This window comes from Oreochromis niloticus, linkage group LG3, assembly GCF_001858045.2.
Source record: "Oreochromis niloticus isolate F11D_XX linkage group LG3, O_niloticus_UMD_NMBU, whole genome shotgun sequence".
NCBI lineage: Eukaryota > Metazoa > Chordata > Actinopteri > Cichliformes > Cichlidae > Oreochromis > Oreochromis niloticus.
This window is the reverse complement of record NC_031967.2, coordinates 15,796,443-15,821,601: the sequence shown is the minus strand read 5'-3', so window position 1 is coordinate 15,821,601 and position 25,159 is coordinate 15,796,443. Positions and strand designations below refer to the sequence as shown.

The 25,159-nt window shown below is 41.0% G+C and overlaps 3 protein-coding genes across 5 annotated transcripts; 1 reads left to right on the top strand and 2 right to left on the bottom strand.

Moving 5' to 3' along the window:
- Positions 1 to 3,711: 3,711 nt before the first annotated feature.
- LOC100701780 (CTD nuclear envelope phosphatase 1A) lies at positions 3,712 to 13,570 on the bottom strand. Of its 2 annotated transcripts, none has more exons than XM_005463834.4 (8): positions 12,387 to 13,570; positions 9,231 to 9,297; positions 7,035 to 7,153; positions 6,864 to 6,935; positions 6,507 to 6,623; positions 6,365 to 6,383; positions 5,015 to 5,099; positions 3,712 to 4,009 (listed from the first exon to the last, which is right to left on the bottom strand). In XM_005463834.4, the coding sequence occupies exons 1-8, from the start codon at positions 12,489 to 12,491 to the stop codon at positions 3,949 to 3,951; spliced, it is 645 nt and encodes a 214-aa protein (XP_005463891.1). In that variant the 5' UTR covers positions 12,492 to 13,570; the 3' UTR covers positions 3,712 to 3,948. The 2 variants fall into 2 exon arrangements, with proteins under 2 accessions (XP_005463891.1, XP_005463890.1); XM_005463833.4 differs by having other exon boundaries at positions 3,713 to 4,009; positions 6,272 to 6,383; positions 12,387 to 13,165.
- A 620-nt stretch (positions 13,571 to 14,190) lies between these two features.
- elp5 (elongator acetyltransferase complex subunit 5) lies at positions 14,191 to 17,253 on the bottom strand. 2 transcript variants are annotated; one of them, XM_025906041.1, is made up of 8 exons: positions 16,971 to 17,253; positions 16,826 to 16,886; positions 16,622 to 16,699; positions 15,717 to 15,928; positions 15,139 to 15,314; positions 14,960 to 15,055; positions 14,857 to 14,866; positions 14,191 to 14,658 (listed from the first exon to the last, which is right to left on the bottom strand). In XM_025906041.1, the coding sequence occupies exons 1-8, from the start codon at positions 17,023 to 17,025 to the stop codon at positions 14,489 to 14,491; spliced, it is 858 nt and encodes a 285-aa protein (XP_025761826.1). In that variant the 5' UTR covers positions 17,026 to 17,253; the 3' UTR covers positions 14,191 to 14,488. The 2 variants fall into 2 exon arrangements, with proteins under 2 accessions (XP_025761826.1, XP_003458750.1); XM_003458702.5 differs by having other exon boundaries at positions 14,191 to 14,655; positions 14,766 to 14,866; positions 16,971 to 17,250.
- A 173-nt stretch (positions 17,254 to 17,426) lies between these two features.
- Positions 17,427 to 21,926, top strand: phf23b (PHD finger protein 23b). The gene is made up of 5 exons (XM_003458701.5): positions 17,427 to 17,956; positions 19,190 to 19,221; positions 19,331 to 19,423; positions 19,539 to 20,151; positions 20,263 to 21,926. Exons 1-5 carry the CDS (start codon positions 17,929 to 17,931, stop codon positions 20,454 to 20,456), a joined length of 960 nt encoding a protein of 319 aa, XP_003458749.1. The 5' UTR covers positions 17,427 to 17,928; the 3' UTR covers positions 20,457 to 21,926.
- Positions 21,927 to 25,159: the final 3,233 nt, after the last annotated feature.

Here is a 25,159-nt window from a genome sequence, read left to right as displayed (position 1 = left end):
CCGTGGTCCATTTGATTGATCTTTATTATTATTAATTATATTATTTTATTTTTTAATTTATTTTTAACTTTTAAGTTATTACAAACGGAAGAGAGATGGCTGGAGGATAGGAAAGGGAAAGAACTAGACAAGAGAAGTTCAAGAAAAGGAGAGAGGAAGAGGGACAGTGAAAAAAAAGACACTAAAAAAATCAGCTGGATTACCTGCTGGAAGAAAAAAAAGAAAACAAGCAAAAGCAGCCACTGGGAGTGAGCCAGTACATACTCGAGCACCCAGCCCTGGATACCGTGAACCACCAAAGCACCGATGGCTGAGGGCATCAGCCACTGGCAGGGAGTGTGGTGGAGGGAGATAGACCCCCACACCTGGGGGGGCCTGAGATGTTCCCAGAGAGGTGGAGTCTAAGACCCGACCTGACACATAGACAAACATGCATTCCCATCCTCATGCACACATATGCAAATACTCAGCACTCGCCCAATGTGAAGACAAACAGAAATGAACACTGTACACACACTCACATCCCCCAGGTCCAGGTACAATCACCCCCAAAGGGGCAATCCGCCCCCAGGCCCTGGAGATGTTGCACTTTGCTCTGGGGTGGAGACAAGCAGACCGCCCCCAGTCCTGCAGCAGCAGGGAGGCCAAGCATCCCAGACCCCAACCAAACAGCTAACTCTTCCCCCCGGCCCCCCACCCCCAATGGTGAACAGAGAACAGGGGTGTGAGATTGATAACATGATAGATTCTTCTTGGAGTGAGCTCGCAAAGGAATCCGCTCGATTTGCAAGGTGGATGAAAGCAAGGCAGGTTTAAAGGGGAACCTATTACAGTTTTCCTAATTTTCTATCACATGTACATGCGTCACTTTATTAGGTGTCTCAATTCTTCGTGGCACAGATTCAACAAGTTGTTGGAAAAATTTCTCAAAGATTTTGGTCCATGTCGGCGTGATCACACAGCATTACAGTTGCTGCAGCTTTGCACATCCATGATGTGAATCTCCTACTTCACCACATCCCAAACGTGCTTATTGGACTGCGATACGGTGACTGTGGAGGTCATTAGACTAAAGCAAACTTACCTTCAAGAAACCACTTTAATATGATTTAAAGTTTGTGACATGGTGTGTTATCCTGCTGGAAGCAGCCATCAGAAGATGCGTGCACTAGTCAAAAGCGATTGACATGCTCAGCAACAATCATCAGGTAGGCTGTGGTGTTTAAATGATGCTCAGTTGACACTAAGGGGCCCAAAGTGAACCAAGATAATATTCTCCACAGTATCACACCACCAGTAGCAGTCTCAACTGTTAATATAAGAAAGGATGGAACCATGTTTTCATGCGGATGGCGGGGTCAAATTCTGAGTCTACCATCTGAATGCTGCAGCAGAAACTTATCAGACCAGGCAACATTTACTTTTGTGAGCCTGTGCAAACTGTAGTCTCAGTTTCCTGTCGTTAGCTGACAGGAATGGAACCCACTGCTGTAACCCATCTGCTTAAAAGGTTAAAATCACTTCTATTGCCTTTCTTCCACCCGCCTGTTTGTCGCCGTTTAGCAGGGGCAGCTAATCAGAAGACTGTTGGCTTAGAGGGAAGGAAGCTTAAACTACTTGTTTGAAAGGATAAATTGAGGAGTATAAAAGCGTAACAGATTTCCTTAATTAAGGTGGCTGGAAGGAAGCTGTAGTCCCAAAAATGGCAAAAACATATTTACCTCTTTCTGGGTTTCAGCCTTTAAATCATCAGTGAGAGGCAGATGTTAGCAAACCAGCATATACTGTATCCACCTTATACCGTGATTAGAAATCACATGCTGAAGTCTTCAGCTTGGGACAAAAAAACAAAAACATTTACACAACATCACACGCACAGCTATGGCTGTCTAGCAGATGTGCAACTGATGCAGGTCTTATAATAGAGGAGTATTGCACTGTATGTTTGATACAGTAAGAAAAACATTGATATTTTTCCACTGACAGTCATTCATTTGCAAAACAGTCACAAAACAGTACAAAACACTACCCGTTGATAAAGATTATGCGACACAATTGAGATGGTCAGCACTTCTCCCAAATGGACTTCATGTGAGGATGTTTTATCATCAAGTAGAAATGCATATAAAAATAGAAACTATAAAACTAATTTGCATACTTTGTCTTAAAATTACACTTTTCTTCACAACACAAAATGAACGTACACATATACAAACTTAGAAGCGATTATGGCCTGCAGCAGTGCTGAAACGCACAGCTTACATCGCTGAACAAGAACAGCTTCTGTTTTTTGTCTCAAGTTCAAGCTGTAAATAAAATAAACAACAAAGATGAGACAGAAACCCATTGTCTAGAGCTTTGGGGACAAAGGTTATTCCAGTTTGAAACAAAGTTAGTTTGAGATCAGTGCAGTTCCTCGTTACACCACATGGTGGCAGCAGATGATTAACCAAAGTGTTCCTCTCACAGAAACGGAACTCCAGTGAAGTTAGAGCTGCAAAATGTTAGGGCTCAAACATGAAGGGTGTTACTCGCAGTAAAAGAAAACAAGCTGAATTGTAACTGGTCGATACTGACAAGTGTTTTATTAGTAACACAGACCTGGAGACAGAGCCAATAAGAAGCCGCTGTGAGCCTTGACAAGACTGACATTGTTCAGAAGGCATTTAAAGATGGAGCGTCTAATAGTTGAACTGATACAATAAAAAGGGGAATGGGTAAAAAAAATAAAATAAAAAATGCAAAGGGATGGGAAGGCTGCAAGTTTGAATCAACTAACAAACAAACTGCAAAAAAAACAAAACAAAAAAAACAAAAACAAAAACAGGAGATTAAGTGCAATTCCTATTAAATGAAACCAGGATGGCATCAAATAGTATTTAATCAAAAAAAAAAAAAAAAAAAAAAAAAGGAGGAGAGGAAATTGTTGTGGTATTCAGAAGTCATATTAGCAGATATCATGGTAACAGAGAAACAATCAGATATGGAAAGGCGGCACGGCAGTCCATGTATCATTACAAGCCATTCTTTTTTTTTTTCCTCACAACTTTAAAGTGTTTATCACAGAGTCCCATGAAGAAGTTTGGGGGAAACAGTTGTTTGTTATGGCTGAGGGTAAAAGAAAAAACAAAAACAAAGGAAAGAAACTTAGACTTCTTGGCTATTTGTCCAGAAAAAAAATGCCTGTGGGTGGTATGTTGCAAGCAAGGGTCCATCAGTTACATAATTTAAATTGATCCAATCTTGCTGGGGGAGAAAAAAATAAAAAGTACCTTGGGAATCGATGACTCACCGCTTGGGGTATGATGGTGATCTAAAAAAAAAAAAAGAAGAAAAAAACAAGGGGGTAGTTTTCTATTTTCCCCTACTCAGTTGCTCCAAGAGGTTAAGACAGTAAACTGATCAGTTTGCTGAAGTGCAGTATGTGTTGATGATGAAGAAGAAAGAGAAAAAAAACAAAAACAGTCTTTGTTGCATTGCCGATCCTCCTCTATCTCCCAACTTTATCTTCAAAATTTTTTAAAAAGGACTAACTCAGCAAGCGTACTCCGACTCCATATGCACACAGTCAGTATCAGGAGCGATAAGGCAGAGAGGCTCCTCTTTGTTTTGGAGAAGAAAAAAAAAAAAAAAAAAAAAAAAAAAAAAAAAAAAGTACAAATAAAGAACCAAGAGAAAAAAACAACAACAACGGGGAAAAAAAAAAAAAAAAAAAAAAAAAAAAAAAAAAAAGCTGGCTCCCCCTCCCTCCCCAGTAGTTCGTGGGTTCTGTTGATCCCATACTGTTCATCCTGTGTTAGGCGGTCACCCCAGCCCCCGTCTCCTCAGGATGCGGCTGAGGGGCTCGGAGAGGGCTGGTGGGTCGTCTACGTGGGAATGGAGGGCAGGGTGGAAGCCGGCGGAGAGAAGAGGCTGGTCAACAAGCCCGATCCCTCTCAATTCAGCCAATCACCAGAGCCGGTGCTGGTGGAGGTTTCGACTGAGGACGGAGCGGACATCAGCAGTGAACCTATGACAAACAGGAGGACATTTCAGTGTACGCACTGCCATCGTAGCAGGGAAACCAATGCATGTTTAACTCTGAGGAAAAAAAGCTCATTTATTTGCACACTCGTAGATCCAGTCCTATACTTCTGTCAGTGTGTATGCCAAGTCAGGGAACGTGACGGCAAAGGTGGCTGCTTTTATTCTGTGGAAGTATTCTTTGTGCAACGGTAAAACCGGAGCAAAAACTCACAAACTACAGCCAGTGACTTTTGGTTCAGTCAACGATGCTACCAATAATACTCGCTGTGCAGAGGTAATGCCAGTACACTAGAGAGGTAAACATGCAGAAGCTTACACACCCCATCGTCATATACCCAACATATACAAGCTAACTGCAAACCACTGTTTCCTTTTCTCAGTACATTACTTTTTGATATCAGTAATTATGTAATGTAACAAGTTACTTTGTACAGTAGCTTAATCCAACAATGGATAAATCAACCTGGTGTTAAAATAACGCCTGACATAGTCATCTGAAAATCGATGATAAACACTCAGCATCTCCTTTGTTTACCTCATACATTACACACTGTGCAGGTTTGCTGTTAGCCTTAGCTTTTTGTAGGAAACTTCAGATGCTTGTCACTCTTCTGAATGAATTCACATGTGAGTTCTTATCTCACACTTTGAATAGAAACAGCTCTTTAAAGCGAATGAACTATTTCTAAGAGGAACTGCAGACAAATTGTGTGAAAAGTGTTTTTGTTGCTGAAACATGACGGCCGACTTATAAAGAGAAACGAAGTAAAACCACCAAAATAAAGATGATACCTTGAGTCCTTGTGGTCATATGAGGATTTAGTCTGGTGTTAACACACTGACAGCTTGTGAGCTTTTTGCTTTACATGTCTTAAACAACTCGTTTAGAATGAGGAAGTATGCAAATAACCTTAAAACAAAGTAAGCCATTGCAGCCAGTGTCTGCGTTATCCCTTTGCTTTCATGCAAGCTTAATTATGCATTTTACCTTAGTGCATCCAGCATAGGCAGCAAGTTAAGAAGTGCTGTATCACTAGGGTCGCTGAACCAGGACTTGATGGGTATTGCATTGTCTGGAGGGCAGAAAACAGCCAGTCAGTTGTGTCAGAAAAATGGACATGGTAGTGATTTTGTGCTGCTCTTCTAAAGAGGCCACAGAGTGTTCAAGGAGCCTCGCTTTAATGTACTGCAATAGCATTTTACAACACAGGCCCTGAAGTGAAAACACCTTCAGTTATGTCCTTGTTACAAAGTTCAATTCTACCAAGACAAAGATTTGATTGAATTGATCTGTTAAACATGACAGAAAACAAGCAGCCAAATATATAACTCTATAACAGGTATCATGCCATTTCTTATTTATGTGTGTTTATACTTACAGTGGGGGGAAATTCAAATAATCCAGTGACCTTATGTATAAGTAATACGTGTGAACCAAAAGCTTCAAACTACTCAAATGCTCCACATCTGACAGTCAGTGAGAGGAACTATAACTAATATGGTCATGTCAGGCCCACAGCTCTAGCTGTAAGCTCAACAGCCACAATCTTCTGCTGTTCACATGCAAAGGTGCTCTATGTGACCAAAATCAATAAAGTACTTTCAAAGCATCCAAACAGAAAAACTTACACCTATAAAAAAAAGAAAGAAGCGGTTTAGAGTAAACTTGACAGGTCTAAGACATTTAAAAAAAAGGGAGAAATTGGGTCCTCTGCTCCATGTCTTTATATTATCAGTACAAACTGTGTGTGTGTGTGTGTGTGTGTGTGTGTGTGTGTGTGTGTGTGTGTGTGTGTATATATATCTCAATAGCACTAATAAAGCTTTGATCCAGGAATCAGCAGGACTCTTTAGGCATCAGAATTGTTGTCTGAAGGCCATTAAACAACTTCTAATTAAACTTCACATGGACGTAACTACTGTGATGTCACTCATGGTTTCTGAGATCTTGTTTTGAAGCCCCCCCCCTCCAAAAAAGCCAACCTTGTGTGATGAGGAAGGGTGGGTATGAAATCACGCACTCATTGGCTAAGGATCTGTGATTCACAACACGTTAGCCAATGAGTATGTGGTGAAATACCACAGATTATTTCCCAATTTGGGAAGACTGTATGACCAAGATTTATAAAGGGGGCCTAATTTTTCCACAATGACATAAAATGAGTGACTGAGTCGACAAACTGTGCAGGAAAGTGTTTACAGTGGTCACGAGTGCAAAACATTGGGTAAAGAAGTGAAATCTTACCTGGATGGCTTCGGTAAGCACCAGGCGAGTTGTCCAGGATAACAATACTAGACAGGTCATCGTGTACTACAGACAAGTCTTTAATATAACTACCTAGATCCAATGTACAGTGCTGGGAAAAGAAAGAAGAAAATTCAAATATAATCATCTACACCAACAAAAGTCAGAGGGAAAGCAGAAACTCGATCAATATTAGGTTTAACACAGGCTGTCAGAAGACAGCGTAGAGCAGTACCTGTCTGTAGTATCTTCGTTTCAGAATGTTCCTGTTGTTATCCAGTTTATCTGCCACTGCCGAGCCGTAGATCTCCATACTGGCTGTGAAAACCACCAGCTCGTACCACTGGCTCACCTATATACACAAGAACATAACAGTGTATGTGCACAAGTTACCATCAGTGTTTAGCAAGTCACAAAGGGTCAATACAAAAAATAAACACACTTTTATGAGTGAGAGAGTGCAGTACAATGGAGATTAATGACAAGGATTACAGGCAGGATTTAAAGGAGTGACGATGTTTGTGATTTACTGCTTGTTACCATCGCCACACGCACACTCGCACATGCACACGGTTGTTTGAATAACACTCACCACTTCTAAAAAGAAGTCAACATGTGGCCTTTTATGTACGAAGAACCTGACTGGGTGCTTATCAATGACGACCTGTAAGGAAAGGGGAAACGGGTGGAACCAGCTCATTTAGGCAGAATTGGTATTTAAACTGGGAGTAACTCGTGCTCGTATATGGTTGGCTGCCCGTACTTTGAGGATGAAGTCTGGCGGTGTGCCAGGTCTCACTGTAGGCCTCAGGACCCCGTCATGATGAGAGTGGATCAGGGTCTCATCTAGGTCCAGAACCAGAATCTTCCTCTTTACTGCATCTGCATTCATTTAATAACATCATGCTTCATTTAGCACATCTACACAAACAAAATTATTAAGAGAAATTAGGCTACGTGGAAAATCATGCACTTCAGTTAACTTTTATACAACATGTCGATGTCAACAAGCAGGTTTCTCTCTTACTTCTAATATGTCAAACAAGGAACTGCTTATTTTAAGTCTTGACCCAAAAAAAGCAAGCAGTTTTATTTTTTTCCAGAGCATTTAGACAGCACAGCGAAAGGAAAAACTCTGCAGAACGCGTGGATTTTACAAAGTCATCATCAGTTTTGGTGTTGTTAACTTCCTTAGTGGTTTTTCAGTTTTAATTTTTAGAACAGAGTGTACCACCATGTGTAAAGATCTCTTTATTGTGACTCCAATACTCTGACTGATGCACTTAAATGGTATGCAAATAAACAAAAGGAAACCCATTATGTGAGCTTCCTCTATGCCTGGTGAGGATATAATGTACTTCACTTTAATTTAAAGTCAACAAGAAATGGTGGGCTGAGTAAGAATTGTTTATGATCAGGTTTATGAAAAGTATCTTCTAACAATATTATAGCACATCCTCTTTTATAATTAATGGTGGAAATTAAAGCCCTGACACCCAGGTTCCTTCATTTTTCCCTCATCTCTTTGCAATCCCCGACTTGATGAGTTTCCTAATGTGTTTTGAGCCAATTCCAGTTACTTTTTCAGTAGACTCATTTATTCCCCCAAAGACACTCCCAGCTGATTCCAGTTAAACGCTTCGAGGACTCTGGGTATCCGTTTTAACCTTTGAAGCTGACCTTATTCCGATGCACAGATTTGGCAACCACACTGCCGCTTTACTTCTAGCAGAAATACCCACCATCTGCAGCTAAGTTAATGTACACTTATTCACTAGAGACTGGACCTGGATGTGCTGGTGACGTCAGAGGAATGAGTGAGAGGCAAGTAAAGTAGACTGAAATACAATCCTTCCTCTAAGTCAAGAGTGTGCTGTTGAATGAGCTCTCAGCTGACAGAAGGGAAGTTCATTCAGAGCTCACAAACCAAACCGGTCAGTGCCTGAGCAAGTGGTGTGGCCCAGCCTGTAACATTTACATATCCTATCCTTTAATTCAAAGCAGAAAGCCAGTTTTTTTGTTTTGTTTTTTTAAATCAAAGATGACATTGCATTATGTGGATTCTCACATGTTGATACTGTTATAATTGTTAAGTTTGTCGGTTGGTATTGGTATATACAGCTAGTGTGCATCTACACATTAGACATTCACAACTTTAGCACTGCTGTCACACATCTTGAGGATTTCTATGGTCTATATACTACTCCCTTATCACTAAAGACTCTGCGTGCAATGCAGTTTATAACGTCAAAGACTATTTACATTATGCAGTGTTGACATTGCTGCTAACACCAGTTAATTCACTCATGACTGTATCAGTACGCTTCACTGGAAAATATTCAGCCGACATTTACAGCTCTGCAAAAAACCAACATTTGTTTTACGTTTACAATTTTTCTTTTTTCTTTTAAAGACCAAATAAAGTCATCTAATTGAAATGCTGCGGTGCCAATATACAGCCAAATACCTTTTGTGCAAAACCACACTCTGTTGGTAAGCTATTAGTTGGTTAAACAGAGCAAAACAACAGACCAATGTAGCAAAACAGGTTTATGAAAACAATTGACAAAGACAACACAGCTGTGCATGAACCCATTTAATGCAACTTAATATTTGTATCTATAAAAGAAGGTCATGGAAAAAAAGGTCTAAAAGCTAGTGTGATTTTCCTTATGTGGAGAAGCCAGTCAGTTTGACATGGTGGCCATTTAGTCTTTACTTTAAGGTGAACACGAGGGGGAAAGTTTCCAAACTGTGCATCTGTTCCAGAAAAAGTCAGCACAATCACTTCTTACTTGACGAACTTTTATCACCTCCTTTTTCTGTCCACATTACAAAGATGCTTTTATGGTTCCTTCATTTTGTTCCAACACACTGATGTGACTTAGTGAAAGCATTTTTAAGACTTAGCAAGGAAAGCTTCTATACAAAGAAATATCATGAAAACAACTGTACTCACTGAGCCTGTTTCTGGAGATGGGGGACAGAGGCAAAGTGTCGTATCGCACCGTCTGATACTGGATTATCTGCAAATGAACACAGGGAATCAAAAAGGGAATTCTCAATAGAAGGAGCACATACTGTAACATGCACTAAACACTTAAACAATGACTTAAATATACCACGACCAGAGCTTAAACTGTGATATATTTGACAATTTCAAACTGCATACCAAGTACACAGAAGCCTCAAACCCCTATTTACAATCACTCTGACCTCAAAGAACTTTTCATTTGATTTTACAGAAGAGGAAATGTTTCATCTTTTAGGAATCTTTTAGGGTATAACAGTAAAAACGGAAACCTAATTGTGCTTTGGGTTGATAAGAGATTTTACCAGGATATGAATTTTTCTTTTTCAGCTCCTTAAGATAAAGCATTCTTAGGAAACCAGATCAAGTAAGGGGACAGAGGAGGGCACTACACTGAAATAACGAAGTGGCTTGCGTCCAACCCATACCGCTTCCTCTGCTGGAATCCAAATGACTATCGCGAGGATCCTTCCCAGTGCCGCTCCTGCCCAGGAGCTCTGCACTTTTCTTCACAGGGCTATTTTTATCCCCCCCAGCTGTCGGTGGGTGTCAGCGTTGCATGGGGCACACACAGAAAGGGAGACTCACAGGGTGACTTTGACTGAGCTGCTTGGTACCTGCCTTGGACAGGACCTCCCTCTATGCCCCCCCCCCCCCCCCCCGCTTGCCTGGCAGGGCAAGCCTGGGAGAAGCCTACTGTTGGAAGCAGCTGCTGGGTACCCACGGGGGAAATCTCACCCCCGACTCAGCTCTCTGTATCTTTACAAACGTCCATCTAAAAAAAAACCTGGCACGCAAACGTCCTGTGCCTCCAAACTAAGGCAACAATAAACAATAAAATTTGGACTGTTTTTATTTGTTTTTCCTGTCCATCATCTAAAAAAAACACTAAATTTTACATCGACATGTGCAGGGCTTTTTCCTGGTTTAAAACTGGTCTATTGGGGGGGTGTGACTGTACACCCAGACAAAAGTGACCTGCATAGAGTAAAGGCAATTAGTCTGCCATCTTAAATGACAGATGTCTGCCTACTGTCCCATTATTTCTAACCGTTAGACAAACAAAATTCTTTTTGTTACTAAATTAAACTCTTATTCAACAAATATTACTTCACAGTCCTGATGTTTCCCCTTAGGGATGAATCAAAACCTCGTGGTGGGTGCCCAAATCTTTCAAACGCAGGAAAAACCCTCATGTAGCAGCGGGCCTCTGCTTGCGTGTTCTCGTAACCAGAACACTCGGGACATTACTAATGACTATAAATGGACGATGGCAGCAACTAACATTTTTTCCCCTTAATTAATTTGTAAAACAATTTAATTAATTGGTTCATGTTCGTTTCAGAGCTGAAGACAACATATTCAGGCTGCTTGTTTTGAATTAATAAAGACATTAATTTAACCAGCAGATCTGCAGAAAGAAGCTACAGTGGATGATTTGGAGCAAAGCTGCTTTAAAAAATATATATTATTCATTAACTAGTTATGAAAACCATTGCAGATTTATTCTTAATCAGCTAATCAGTGAAGTACAAATATCAGCTATGTAAGCTGGTAGTTGTTTTTTGCTTAGCCAATTGTTGCATGCAGAATGATAAACACAACGATTATGTAACACTGATGTGGGTAAGATTAATAAACAACCATCTCGTCATTTGTTGACATGGGATAGCATGCCTGGGATTATGACCGGTTCCTAAAATACATAATCCAATTAATCTTATCTTCATTTAGATCTACGTATTGTGGATAAACAAGAGGTTATTATTAAGTGTAGAAAACTGGTTATCCCAGTTGTGAGAAAATATATATACACACATACATTTCCCTCCAAATGAATCTAAACAGCCCCAACATATCAGCATAATAGATGCCCTGCACTTGGATCATCATGACAAATTTCCAGTGCATCACAGACCGTGCACAAGAGAGCTAAACTGCGAGTGAAAACGAGAGAAACAGAGGCAGAGAGAGGTAGAACAGTGCACTCTCTGTGCTGACTTAATCCCTCTCACTTCAGCCACAACATGGACTGAACTATTCACACTCAGGGCCTGAGGTGTTACTGCCACACAATCAACTACAGACAAACCTCTAAACAGCAAGATGATTACAACACAGGGGGCAGTCCTCCAAGCTTTGTTGGTTTGATATGGCGCTCGAGCCGAAGTCCACTCATGTTACACCACATATGCACATCTATTAACGACTCCACGACACCTGCGCATATGTCTAAGTTACAAGCAGGTGGCTTATGTCACCTCAAATGCCATGTTTATTGTGGAGGCATTTGTGAGCGATTGAAGGTGACCTGCACGCTTAATGCACTTTAAATTTAGGGTTTGGATGTGGCAGTGGCAGTTTTCACTGAGCGCTGCAGTCGGATAAAGCAGTCCTGCTATTAAAAAACAAACAAACAAAAAAAACCCCACACACTGTTTTGACGTTTGACCAAATCATTCATAAATGAATCTGCAACAGTTTTGATAACTCATCATGTGCAAGGGGGGGGGTCTAATTACCGAAAGGTTTTAGATTTAGAAACATTTTGACATTTCTTTTTAAAAAATTAACTAGCCTTTTAGATTTTAGACCATTTAAAGACTTGTGACCATAACCTAAAGAGATTTGACAAGTACCAATTTAAAATGACATAATTAGTGACACTTTTAAATAATTAATTAAAGCAGTCATGAGGATATTTTGGCGCACTTTAACATCTTGTGTGACTCATTATATACTTCATTTGCGGGAATGTGTCTGATGCTTTACAATAAAGGTTCAATTTACTGTTTTAACTAAAAAAAACTTAGTTGTGAAAAAAATAGTTGTTATGAATAATTAAGCAATACTTTTTGATACCTAACTGGGAGGTTGAGGCTTCTGACATGTAAAAAACTGTCATAATCAAAGAGTATTTAACATCTCAGGTGGAGAGCGCCAGTAATTTGGCTCTCTGAAAACCAACCAAGCTTTTCAGCAGGTGGGTTTCATTTAAAACTAAAACATTCAGGCACACTGGAGTCACAGCAAAGTAAAGACTTGCACGGAAAAGTGTCACACATTATTCAAATCCCCTCTCACCGTTCGTAGGTGCTTCCTGAGGATGTACATGATGAAGCCCCATATTCTGGACGTTACGCCGAGAAAAGTGCGGATGCCAAGTAAACACTGCCGGGTCTTCAGCATGTTAATAACTAGGCAACGCGGTTTTCACCAAGTTGCTGGGAAGGGGTAATTACTGAAAGGACTTGCTTACCACAGAGTCAAAATTCTGGTGTCTAGCCACAGCCGCCAAACTAGCAACTCTTAATTATTGGAGAGGCCAAGCAAACGTGTGAGTACCTCGCTCTGCACAATTGCGGCACAATTAGCATCAAACAGGGTAACTTCGCATTGTAACGGTGACAAGCAAACGATGAGGTGGTCGAAAGAAAAGCCGGAGAATGACGACTGCTGCTGTGTGGACCTTAGCACGCAGCTCGTTGACAAGCTAGCTCAGGAGCTAGCCGTATGTATACCAACTACCGTTAGCTCGTAGCCACCGAGCTACCGCTAGCTCGACAGGGTGACCACCTTGAACCTTAGAGAAAAATAGACCACAAAAATGCTGTGGGGTCCTTCCTTGACAGGCACCACTTCAACGCGACTTGAGTCTGTGCGGCGTCCGAATGGAGACAGTATTGCAAAAGTTCCCCAAAGTCTAACCGGGCCGGTTAAAATCAGTTTGTAGTCCAGTGGAAATCCGGAATGAAACTGCGAGCCGCCATCGCCGCCTTGCCGTCACTTCCGCGACCAGCTCGGTTGCGCGCAGCACGTCCACGTGGAAAGAAAACAAACCGACGAGGACGAGCATGTCGGCTAAAACCTTCAAATTAACAACTTTATGTTTGCTCTTTAACTCTTCAGCTGTATTCTTACATAAATACTTATTGATGATTTATTGGAGGACTGTGTAGCTTGTTTAACGACAAAATCAAACCAAACTGAAATTAATATGTGACTGTATTTGACAGCTGTCAGTAAATCACGGACTTGGTGAATGTAATTTAATGCTAAAAAGCTGCTTGAATCAAATTTCTGTAAACTATCAGACTATTAAATCTGACACTGCAATTGGCATCGGTGTTTATGTCGAACTGTTGCTCAAAACTAATTATTTAGTGCCATCAGACCTACCTGCTGACATCATCTATAAATCAATATACATTTTCAACTTCTTTGGACTGCTCCCTATAGGGGTCACCACAGTGGATCATCTCACTCCCTCCCTAGCTTCTCCTCTGTTGCACCAGCCCTCTGCACATCCTCCTTTGTGACATCCATGAACTTCCTCTGTGGTCTTCCTTTCCCTTCTGCCAGGCACCTCCAACTTCAAAATCCGTTATCCAATGTATCAACTATCCTTCCTCTGCATATGTCCAAACCGCTCAGCCTGAGCTGTTCCTCTGATGTACTTATTTCTAGTTGTGTCCATTGTGGCCACTCCTAAGAATCTTAATATCTTCAGCTCTGCCACCACCTGTCTTTTTTTCAGTGCCACTGTCTCCAAACCATACACTGTGGCAGGCCTGAGTACCAGCTTGTAAACTTCCCTTTCACAAATCACATTTTAAACATATATTGATCATAACTCAACCTCAAAGGCTCATAAATAAAAAAAAAAGTATTCAAGTTTTGTACACAAAAGAGCAACTGGTTTGAGATCACTTTTCCCAATGAGACAATATATATCCAGGACTCTCACATTTTCTGGTTGTGAGCAGCATTTGATTTAATTCCTACTATAGGATGTTTTGGGGATCTGGCAGATGAACAGATATCCAGGATTTTTAAGGTGAACACAAGTAATAAATACTGTTTTGTGTAAGAGAAACCTGTTTGGGTTTTTTTTTGGTCTTTCTTTAAGCACTTTGTGAACTCTCATTTATTTTTGTCTCAGTCACTGCAATAAATCATAGTGTGAAAAACAGTCATTTCAGTGCAAAAGTCAGGAAATCAAAAATAAATTATTTTGTAAATACACAACCAGAAAAAAATAACAATTTTATCCACAAAGAAAAAAAAACAACTTTGCTTTTAGAAAAAGTGAAATGATAACGTCTCGTACATGACTTTTTGTCTTCGAGTTTCCAACAGATAGCACAAATGAAATAAGTTTAAAGCATTGAAAGCTTTTCAGTCCTTCAATGGCGAAAAAAGCAGATGAAACGTGGATCTTCAGCAGATTTTCCTGCCTTAAATCTAAACATCAAGATCATCATCAGGGTCCTCCTGGTCGTAGTCATCGTTGGCATCAGGCTCATACAGAATTCGACCTGAACCTGGACCCGACTGGAGCAGAGCGGTTTTCCTGCAAGATTAAAAGGGGACTGTATTTTTAAGTTGTTTGTTTAAAAAAAATTAAAAAGAAAAAAAGAAAAGCAACATATATTAGATGTGGTCACTGAAAAAAAGTCTGACTTCTCTTTGCTGAAGACAAAGGGAAGAGCAAGCTTCTCCTTGGCCTCGCGCTCTGTGTCAGACAGGCGAATGTTGAAGGTCAAGTTAGCTGTTGGGTCCGTCTACACAGACACAAAAAGAACACTTACGTCATAACATATTTGCTTATTTATCCATATAATGTGTGAAGCTGTTGTACACATGTTACACTGTACCTGGTGTTCCTCTGGTTCAGTCTGTCTGTGTCCGGCATGGCTGGTTTTACTCACTACAGTAACTGAGAAATCCCCTTTGATGCTGAATATCTCCTCCTAATGACAAAAAGCAGAACAATAAATATTTCATAAAATTTGTAGGAATTTAAAATAGTAATTAAAGTTCAAACAATTCCTACATCTTGCATAACTTTCCCCGACTTTGATCGCTTTGTTATTTTTGCCACTGCTTCATCTCCCTTTGTTCCAGGTGCCACTGTGATAACTGAAGTAGCTAAGTGGCAGACGCTTCCCACAGTACCCCTCTGGTGCATATCTGCGTGGAGCAGACCAATAACAGCTCTCACAGCTCCCCCTAATGAAAACACAGAAAGTAATCGTTAAACAGAGGAAGTGCTGCACAGCCTACTAAAAATAAACCACCCGTGAAGGTCTTTTTGATAAAGGACTGTGAACACAGACAGCCTTTCGTGCATAATATGCTTTTTAAAGAAAGATTACCACTTAATAGATTTTTTTGGGGGGGGAGCCAAGATGAGCATCTTTTTCTGCATTACGTTTTGTTTTGTTACGCTGCAGATCGCACAACAGAAATGCTGATACGATATGATTTCTGATCAGTTAGGCTCAGGGAAAGATTGGTAAAAGGTCAAAGCATTAAAAGCATGCTCAGACCCTGGAAGTCAGACCTCCCTTCATTCTGTAAAATTACTGAAGACATGGACCTTGAATCACACACACAGAGACACATTATCACCTTTCTTGAGCTGCTGAAGAGTCTTGCAGACAGCAGGTGGACTCACATGTCTCAATATCCACGACAGCGAGTCGATTACTAAAGTCACTGGTTTGGGGTGTGATGTTTGTTTGAGCAGATGAGTGAGTTCCTCCACACAAAACTGGTGAACTGTAAAAGCCGTCCGATTAGTCCACCCAAGGGGGTCCGTATAAGCACTGTGAAAGTGCAACCTGAAGTAAAAGAAGCACAAGATGAACGTTTGATTGCACGTTAAAGATCTAGAAATGGTGTCAGTGGAAGGGAGGCTGTCAAGAAGCTATTGTTAAGGAAACAGTGAGAAAAGGCTGAGGTATGCCAGATTACACAAGAACTTGGCTGAAAATCAGTGAAAACAGGTCTGATAAGAGTTATGAATCCAGATTTGGACCTCAAGACATTACTGAAGCAGTGTGGGACCATCTCAACAGTGAATACAACAAAAGCCAGCCAAAATCTATAAGAAGACCTTTGAATGTCCTTCCTACATACTTAAAGAAATTGCAAGAAAGCTTCATAAGAAAGTTTAAAGAATTTTGAAAACTCTGTTTTTGCCCTGAGAAGGCAGGGACCGAGGCCTTCTAGGGAGGAAAATAGTCTGGTGTAATAGAATCTGCCGTGTGTACCAAATACATCAAGTATTTCCATGTGTATCATGTTTCCGTTTAGCTGTCCAATGTGTGGGTCTTTGGTTAGTCTATATATGTTATATGGCCATTTGAAAAAACACATTACACACTCTTTTAACAGAGTAACAATGGCTCACACTGGAAAAACTGGAAGCAGGTACTATTATGCATTTCGCTTGGTAGATGAAGTAAACTTTTAAGCAAAATCACATCATTTGTTGTTGATCAAATAACTGTTTCAGCATTAAAGTTCAATACCTCTGAGTAGATGCTGTTAATCCATCTTTCAGTTCTTCCTCACTGACATCAAAACCAAGCACGTGGACAGCTTCTTCTCTAAAATCATAGCACAGGCCAGTTACTTTTTGAGCCAATACATAACTTAGACATATTTTTGGGCAACAATATACCTATTGTTGCCCTAGGAAACAAGGAAACATGTAAGGAAACACGGTTACATACTTGTTCAATGCGGCACTGATGAAGCTCTTAAGTAGGTGCTGCCCAGAATAACTACAAGAATCTATGAAAGTATAAATTACATCAATTAATGTCATCATTACTGATAACAGTGTATACTTATGCTCGACAACGTTCACATATTTACCTTGTATTATAAGAACCGCCCCAGTATCAGTGCCTTGCAATAGTTCAGACAACATGGTAGCATCAGCTAGTTAGCATGCCTCTGCTTCACCACCGTTTAAAACATGAATACTAAAGAAAACATGAGTAATTCGCCTTCACGAGAACGACGTAGCTTAAAGCTAACAATTATAAGTACCTAAAGTCGCTACAAGTAATGTTTCGCAGGAAAATAAAGCTTTCCCTGTCCAGTGAAAGTACAGCAGATTTCGTTAGCTACTATGTTTGGGGTGGTTAGAGTAAAGAAAAAAAACTTCGTATCCCATAGTTCCCTGTTGCTTCAATCGTCTTCATGTAGGGAAATGTAGTTTATTAAACGTTTACACTCGTACACGCGTTTGGTGGAAAGGCCGAAAGTTAAACTACATTACCCAGCATACACTGCAGCATACCCCTTGGTTGGCAGCCTCAAGAGGCTTCTGCCGCGCACGAAGAGGACCGTGCGGAATAAAAAGCCCCAACTCCGGTCGTTTTGTATGTCTACGACGAAGAAACGAAAAACTTCATCGAGGGAAGTTTCCGTCATGGATCTGCAGTGATTCGCAGCGTTAATTAGATGAAAGTTTATACTTCGGTTGTGGTTAGATTAGTGCACTGACGAAGAGTGGGAGATTTGAGAACAAGCGACGGTGGTATTAGTATTTTGTCGGGCTAATAGTGTGGCGACAGGTCGGTGGTGGTTTGCCCCCGATTGGGATTCCCCCTCGAGGGAATACAAGGACGACTTCGACAAAGTGTGGAGTTTCTTTGAAGGACAGCATCTTCGATCCTCCACACAGTTGGCTTTCTGCTGCCAAAGTTTCCCGGTGCTAAGGTGCAGCCACGCCGGGAGAAGGCGCAGAGCGACGGCCGCGCCACTCTCCGGCTAGCTCGCCTGCTGTTTCTGCTTCTCGGATCGAGGCCGTGTCGGCGAGGCGACAATGCTTGACATAATGTCTGAACACCAAGGTATGCTTATGGACTATCAACAAAACCCAACGAAAAACAGTCCTCACTTGATGTTAATCTGTTCGTCGCGTAAAGCTGTCGTTTTGAGGACAGTAAGCTAAAGTGAGTTACGGCTAACGTCGTTGTTGCGTGTGTTGTAATAATGTCACAGCTCGCTATTGACCGACAGTCGGACGTGTTGTCGTTAAACTACCGTGAAAGTTCTTTAAAAGTGAAGACTGTGTGATTCCAACTTTTTGTATAGTTATTGTAGTTCATAAATTTGACGTTAACATTTATTACACAGTTCCCGTTAGCTTGCTAGTTAATTAACGCGCCGAACCACATAGCTTAATAGCTGCATAGCCACGGTTGCAAACCAACTCACTGAAGCCTCTCTAACGTGTCAGTTGAGATAATCTGGCTTACAAATATAATTCCGAAAAATGCCCCCTTTTTTTGGACATTAGCTCAAACTTAAAAGGTGGCCAGCACGACACGCCCGATTAACATTAGCCGATAGCACAAAGCTATCTCTGCTATGGAGCCTCCCACTGCTGTATCAAGAAAGCTACCTTGGTTTGCTAGCTGATCAAGAGGGTGTTAGCCACAAGACAACCCTTAAAATTATCAAATTAAGCCTTCAACCACGCAAAACTATCGTTGTAGAAGCTCAATGAAATGAAGTAACTCTCCCTTGCCCGTTTGCGATTAACGCTACAAACTACATACGGTTCAGTTAGCTTCCCCTCTAAACGTCACCTAGCATTAGCATAGACACAAAATGTACCAAAAGCATGGTGTCCAGCAAACAGACGCGATTTTAGCAATCCAGTCAACTTTTCCTTATAAACTTGGCGTGAAAACGATGAACTCTTCTTCTAGAGTGATTTTTAAACACCCACTAATTTTGTGAAGTTCAAGCAGTCACAAAGTGACACCGGTTGCGGTTGTTTAAGGACGCAGAAGTTGTCTTGAAGATGTTAGTTGGTTGTTTTTTTTTCGCTCAAGTGACCTTCAGTCAATTATGTACGTTAATTTAACGTAGTTTTTACAAACACACTGTTTTAAAATAAGACCAGCATGCGCTTCATCGTTTATAATCCCGATTAAGGTATTGAGCCGTGTTAGCAAGCTAATGCTAGCATTAGTCCACTCTCTCCCTCGGCAACAGTATGCTTTGTAATGTAGTGGCTGTTAAGCGGCTGAAAAGTGGTCACTTGTGACTTACAGACGTGTTTTCTTCTTCAACAGATTCACTGTTAACGTGTAAAACGGAACCTCTGGTGAGTATTTTTATCATTTGAGCACTTTATTTGACTCAGCTGCCCTCTGTTGTGGAGGGCTGTGTAGGTTAGCTTCACTCTCTTAAACAAAGACATGTGTTTCCTGTAGCCCCCAGAGAAGAAGAAGAGGACTGTTGAGGACTTCAACAAGTTCTGCAGCTTCGTCCTGGCTTATGCTGGTTACATCCCCAGTCCAAAAGAGGTGAGCTGTTGCTGTTTTTCTTTCTTTTTTTTCCCTTTTCTAAAAAAAAGTATCATATTAGATGTAGTGACTGCTTTGCAGTTGTGACAGAAGATGTTTTTGTCTGCTCTTATAGGAAAGCTCGTGGTCCCCGACATCATCCAGCTCTGCACATAGTTCGGGGTTGTCAGCAGATGGTGGAGGTGGAGGGAGCAGTTCCAATGGCAATGCTTGGGCAGATGGGGGCTCCGACATCCACACCATCCATACGTTTGTCCGCAAAGCTCGAGCAAATAAGGGCAAAAATATTCGGCGCATGCACTCTGACAGCACCCTGCTGGATAAGATGCAGCTTAAAGACTCTCTTTATGAGACCCAGGCCAGCACTAAGGGAGAGCGCAAGAAGGACAAAAAACTGAAAAAACTGTCACTGGATTCTGCCATGGGGGCAGCAGATAGTGGCAGCAGCGAGGGTGAGAAAAGAGCCCGCATCAAACGCAGCAAGAACTCAAAACAGCCCAAAGCTAAGAAGCTCAAGAGTTCAGCTCCTCAAAGCGAGACTGACTCCGAGGCACGGAATACGCACTCCGAGGTACGAGCTGGCAGGGAGGAGCTGCCGGGGCATGGGGGCTCCTCTTCGAGCATGCAGAGCATGGGGAAGGTGCAGCCAGACGAATCCAGGGAAGCAGAAATGAGCTCCAGTGAGGGTGAGACATGGATCGCTGATGAAGACATTATGGTGGAATCGGGTAAGACACTGTGATTTTGACCTTTTGTCTGTTATTTACTTGGTGGTTGCTTACTTTGAACTAACTCACAACCATAATCCCCCTGTAACTCTGGTCTGTTTATCCACACAGGGGATGATTCATGGGACTTGATCACCTGTTACTGCGGGAAGCCATTCGCGGGTCGGCCGATGATCGAGTGCAACCAGTGCGGCATATGGGTGCACTTGTCATGCGCAAAGATCAAGAAGTCAAACGTTCCCGACATCTTTTACTGCCACAAGTGCAGGGACTTGCGGCGGTCGGGACACAAAAAAGACACTTAAAGCTGAGCAGGACTGGAGGGGAAAAGGAGCGTTTGATCTGTTTTTGCTGTCCTCTGACACTTAACTTTATTTGATGCCTACAGCCAAAACAGCCTAAACTATCACCTGGAGGGCAACTGTAAAGTCAGTTTGTTGGATTTCTTTCGACAATCACAACCATTCTTATTTATCCCTCACGTCTAGTTTTCGTTCCCCCTTTGGCTACTGTGAAGAACTGGAAAAAAGGCAATATTGACGGTTCCAAATCATTTTTAAGTTCTTAATTGACGTCAACGTTGATTGGCTTTGCTATTACAGTTCTGGTGATGTGCATATACTTTTTTTTTTTCTCTCAATAGTTCTCATATAGACTGAAGGTCCACTTTTGACTTGTAAATTATTTCTTGTGCATATTGACAAATTAGTGAAAACCTTTTCCTTTGGTCTCCGGAGTACCACTCTGAGCTTGCTCCAATCATTCCCACCCTTAAATCAATGCAACACATGAAGAGTTGGGGAGAGGGAAGCCCAGCTTACATTGTGTCACATAAGAGGTGGATAATGTCACTCCTGTTATTACTTTATACGCATGTCATAATGCCAGACGGGCAGCTCATTTTGGTTTCGATCGTACTCTGGTAGTTTGTGTTGAGCTTTTTCTTGGGTTGTCTTTAAGCCTCCTGAAATAAGAAGTTTCAATTCACTGACTTGGATAAGATTTATTACTTTGCATCTTCATATGCATCTAGTTGTACTCAAACTATCCTTTCAGCAGTGCACTTTTAAAACCTAAATACACCCCGCCTCTTTTTTTTTCTTTTTTTTTTTGAAAGTTGGGGGCGGGGCTAAGATGAGCTACAGCTAATTAAAACCGGACTTGGTCGATGGTGCGCTTAGTGTTTCTCACAGTCCGGCTTATTAATCACTTAGCCATTAACCGTGAGTCAGTTTTTACTTATGTGTTTGTTTTTGTATTTAAATCATCTGATATCGGGGCGGGGGGAACGTTGCTGTAAGACGACTGGTTTGTTGCCGTGCTTTACGATGTCAAAGTGGCTCTGAGGCTCGTTTATGAATGGTTGTTTAAAAAATATATATATGTATTTTTTATTTCTAGGCTTTCTGAGGAAGGGGGGGATTAGAGATGCACCCCGCATCAGAAAAAGGACATACGATTGTCTCACATCGAGAACAAAGTTGTAGTGTACAGAAAACAAGTCGAGGCTGTCTAGGTTGTCATTTTGTTTATGTTGTTTGGTTTTACCATGTGCGTTTTTTCTTTTGTTCGTGGGAGAGTCATGGTAAGTCTCCAGTAGCAGTTGCACTCTCCGTACAACTTAAACTTCTGTGTACATATCCTGTTCTTTGACAAATGTACATATGTGAAAGTGAAGAGAGAATACTCAAGCAAATTCTATATTTTCTGCAGTCTGATATTGTTTTGTTTTTCCTTTAATTGTAGCTTGAAAAATAAAAGTCTTTGGGAACATGCTGGTTGAGTTTTTAATTTTCTTTAATAAAATGACACACACACACAAAACAAGAAACAGTTACATATCACATTTTATTAGGTGTTGGCACACAGTTGTGTTTGTCAGGTTTTGTTTTCTACCAGCAGAGGGCGACAGCTGGCAGGAATCTCACTCGTTAGTATGGCACAGATGCTGAATAAATACCAAGTTATACAAAGTTCATGCATGATATTTAGCAGGCTTTCTAGTTCTGATAATCTTCCCCGTGGAGGTCTGGTTCATCCTGCAAAACAAAATATATAAATGCTCAGTTCTTCATATTAGACAAGTGCAAGGTTTTTGAATTATTAATGCTGAAGCATTGTTGTAGTACAGCTAGAAATGGCTACCAGTGTCATGGAAAACTTCAACAAGCCATGAAAGACGATAGCTGCCTATGCAAGTAGGACATTCAAGTAATAATAACTTCAGTGCACATCCACACATAGATATCTGTGTATTTATGTATATTTTATACTATTTATTAGATATTTTTGTTCATAGAATACAAGTTTAAGAATAGATTGCTTTCTTTGCACTGAATGGGACAGCATATAGTTCTGTTTTAATATTTTTTACTTTGCAGTCTGCTAAAAATAATCTAATTAATAACAGCTCTTTAAAGCTAAAGCCATCGATGTTTCAGGCCCACATGTATACTTTATGTTTCAACAGGGTGAGTGTGTGCATGTGTTGAGCTTGTGGCATTTAAATGTTGCCGTGATGCAGGTTATTTGGTGGGGAAAATGGGTCTAAGTGTCTAAGGAGCTTGAAAAGTGTCGTTTGCAGCTCACCATTCGGGTTCTGAAGCTGGATATTTGAAAGCCGCCGATGGGGTCCAGAGGAGCGACCTTCCTCCTGTAGACGCAGCAGAGAGAGAAAAACAGTCAATTCAACACAACATCGGGGAATTTAAGATGTGCTGGAATCAAATCAAAAGACATCATTTGGTTCTGGACTGATCGTTTGATCTTCTCATTTTTACATCAGAATACACAAAACTTTAACATTACATGTATTTTGGCCAAGAGCTAAAAATCTATATCTACTTAACTCCAAATTTATGAGTTCCCTTTTTTGTAAATTACATCATAGGATTAATATATCTAATATAAGTAACAATCATCTCCATAAATCAAAACTTGTCAGTTTATTTAAGCTGCATAAGCACATAGTTGCTGTATTTACAGCTAATTTGTACTATTTACACCTTTTCTCTATCATGTGTGGCTGTATAACTAACTGTTCGACAAATATCTAGAGCCATTTGTCCTAACCTCTTTTCGTTGGCTTTCCGGTTATGCTGGTGCTGGTTCGGGTGCTGCCGCTGGGCAGGAAGGTGTTCTGTTGGGGCGATGAAAGTCTCTGACTGAAAGGAGCGATTGCCCACATCTCCCACCGTCTCCCCTGTGTCACCCACAGAGAGGTCGCTCATGTCCAAGTGATCGAACAGGTGGGAAAAGACTTCTTGGTCCATTAAGGTGACCTCCTGAGGACGTAATCAGATCATTCAATAAGATGGCAAAGGATTAAACGCCAGTAGCTGTTTAAATTGCTCGTCTGAAAATGGTGATAAATTTAATGTCTGTAAAAAAAATTTAAAAAAAAGAAGGCGGCTTACCCTTTTGTTTCTGGATCTGCTTGGTATGACAGCAGCAGATATCTCCTCCAGCAGCAGGTAAAGAGCCAGGAAGGGCAGCATCCATCTAGAGCCAAGCATCTGAACGGTGCAAAAGACAGACTGTGAGTCTTAATTCCCTGTAAGGGTGCAGACACACAAGAAAATGAATCTGAAAACAAACCCTTTGCTCACCTTAAAATCTCTGGTTTTTTCTTTGGATTTCGACTCTAAGCTGTCTTGGGTCCAACTGTGCGTCTCTGTGCGGTTCTCTCTCTGCTGACCAGTGTGGAGACGAGGGTATTTGTAGCCATGCTTCCAGGGTGGGTTTATATTTTGGGACTATTATGGGGCTGTTTAGGCTAAGTGTGTGTATGTGTGTGTGTGAGAGAGACTATGTGACTTCAGACATGCCAATTAAACCTGCCGCCTTGCTTCCTTAACATCATTATTGTCAATCATTATTGTCAAAACCTTAAGAGATTTTAGATTCAGACAACATGCCCTGACACACTTACATACAACTACACACACACATGGCCTCAGCCCCACCACGCCCTCCTCCGCTTTCATTACTGCTGCTGCGGACAGATGAGAGTATGATAAGACCACTTAGTTTACAAGCTCGCCCGGAGTAATGCATACCCTCAGGCTTTACATCCTCCCATGTCATTTATGCAGGCATGAAGCTGAGAAGCATGAGTGAAAACAACATCTTTATACTCTTTATACTTTTTATACTCTATCACATCGAATGCTGGTCAGCCCGGTTTTTACAAAAGCAGAGATTTACATGGAGTTATGAACCGCGAACTGATCTGCAAATCATTTAGAGAAACATTCAAAGCTGACATATAAAATCATGAAGCTGATAAATATGAGTATTTTACTTTAAATGTAAAATAAAAGTTGGGAGAAAAGTATGTTTATATACAGCTCGTAGTGTCCTTTGTTGTTTTTGTCTTTTCAAAATAAATTCTTTTCAGTGGGTGACAGATCCAAACTGCGAGAACATTTACCACCCAGATTTCTTTAAACTAGGATAGCTTAACATAAGATAAGAAATAATTTATTTACTGCTATGTCACCGCTGTCACAGAACAAAATAGCTAAAAGAAACAACCCAAAATTACACTAATAAGGAGCTCAGTTAGGAAAATACAAAAAAGCAAAAAGCTTTTTATTAAATGTAAAATTAATGCAGGTATTGTGGTACAACTTTTTTCTCTAGCTGTCCTCGTGGCAGTGGAGCTCAAACACGTGTTAGATAAAGTCTTCAGCTGCATGTGCATTAAGTGGAGCAGAGGATGGTCAGGATCCAAAACCACTGACCACAGCTGGAGTCATTTGGATGTCATCTGATGGAGGAATCCAAACAATGTGTTGATTCAAATTGGATTCAAATAGCACCAACAGCGACGAATTCCACTGGCAGATCCACTGTTGACAGTTCAATATTCAGGGCCCCGAACACCTCCACTGCTCACCCGAAGTCCTGAAGCCAAGTACCGTCACACTGTGGTCGGAGAGTGGGTGTAGCAACATCTCACTGCAGTGCTCCATGAACTATCTTATTACCAACACATTAAATTTGT

Coding starts and splice junctions, on each gene's coding strand:
- LOC100701780 (XM_005463833.4), bottom strand. CDS start 12,491: ATGCTGAAGACCCGGCAGTGTTTACTTGGCATCCGCACTTTTCTCGGC. Junction 6,624..6,863: donor TTGACTTCTTTTTAGAAGTG/GTGAGTGTTATT, acceptor TTGTGTATATAG/GTGAGCCAGTGGTACGAGCT. Junction 4,010..5,014: donor CCTATGCTGGATGCACTAAG/GTAAAATGCATA, acceptor TGTTTGTCATAG/GTTCACTGCTGATGTCCGCT.
- elp5 (XM_003458702.5), bottom strand. CDS start 17,025: ATGTTGTCTGAACTATTGCAAGGCACTGATACTGGGGCGGTTCTTATA. Junction 15,315..15,716: donor TCTTCAGCAGCTCAAGAAAG/GTGATAATGTGT, acceptor TGTTTTCATTAG/GGGGAGCTGTGAGAGCTGTT. Junction 14,656..14,765: donor TTTGTCTTCAGCAAAGAGAA/GTCAGACTTTTT, acceptor TTAATCTTGCAG/GAAAACCGCTCTGCTCCAGT.
- phf23b (XM_003458701.5), top strand. CDS start 17,929: ATGCTTGACATAATGTCTGAACACCAAG. Junction 17,957..19,189: donor CATAATGTCTGAACACCAAG/GTATGCTTATGG, acceptor CTTCTTCAACAG/ATTCACTGTTAACGTGTAAA. Junction 19,424..19,538: donor ACATCCCCAGTCCAAAAGAG/GTGAGCTGTTGC, acceptor CTGCTCTTATAG/GAAAGCTCGTGGTCCCCGAC.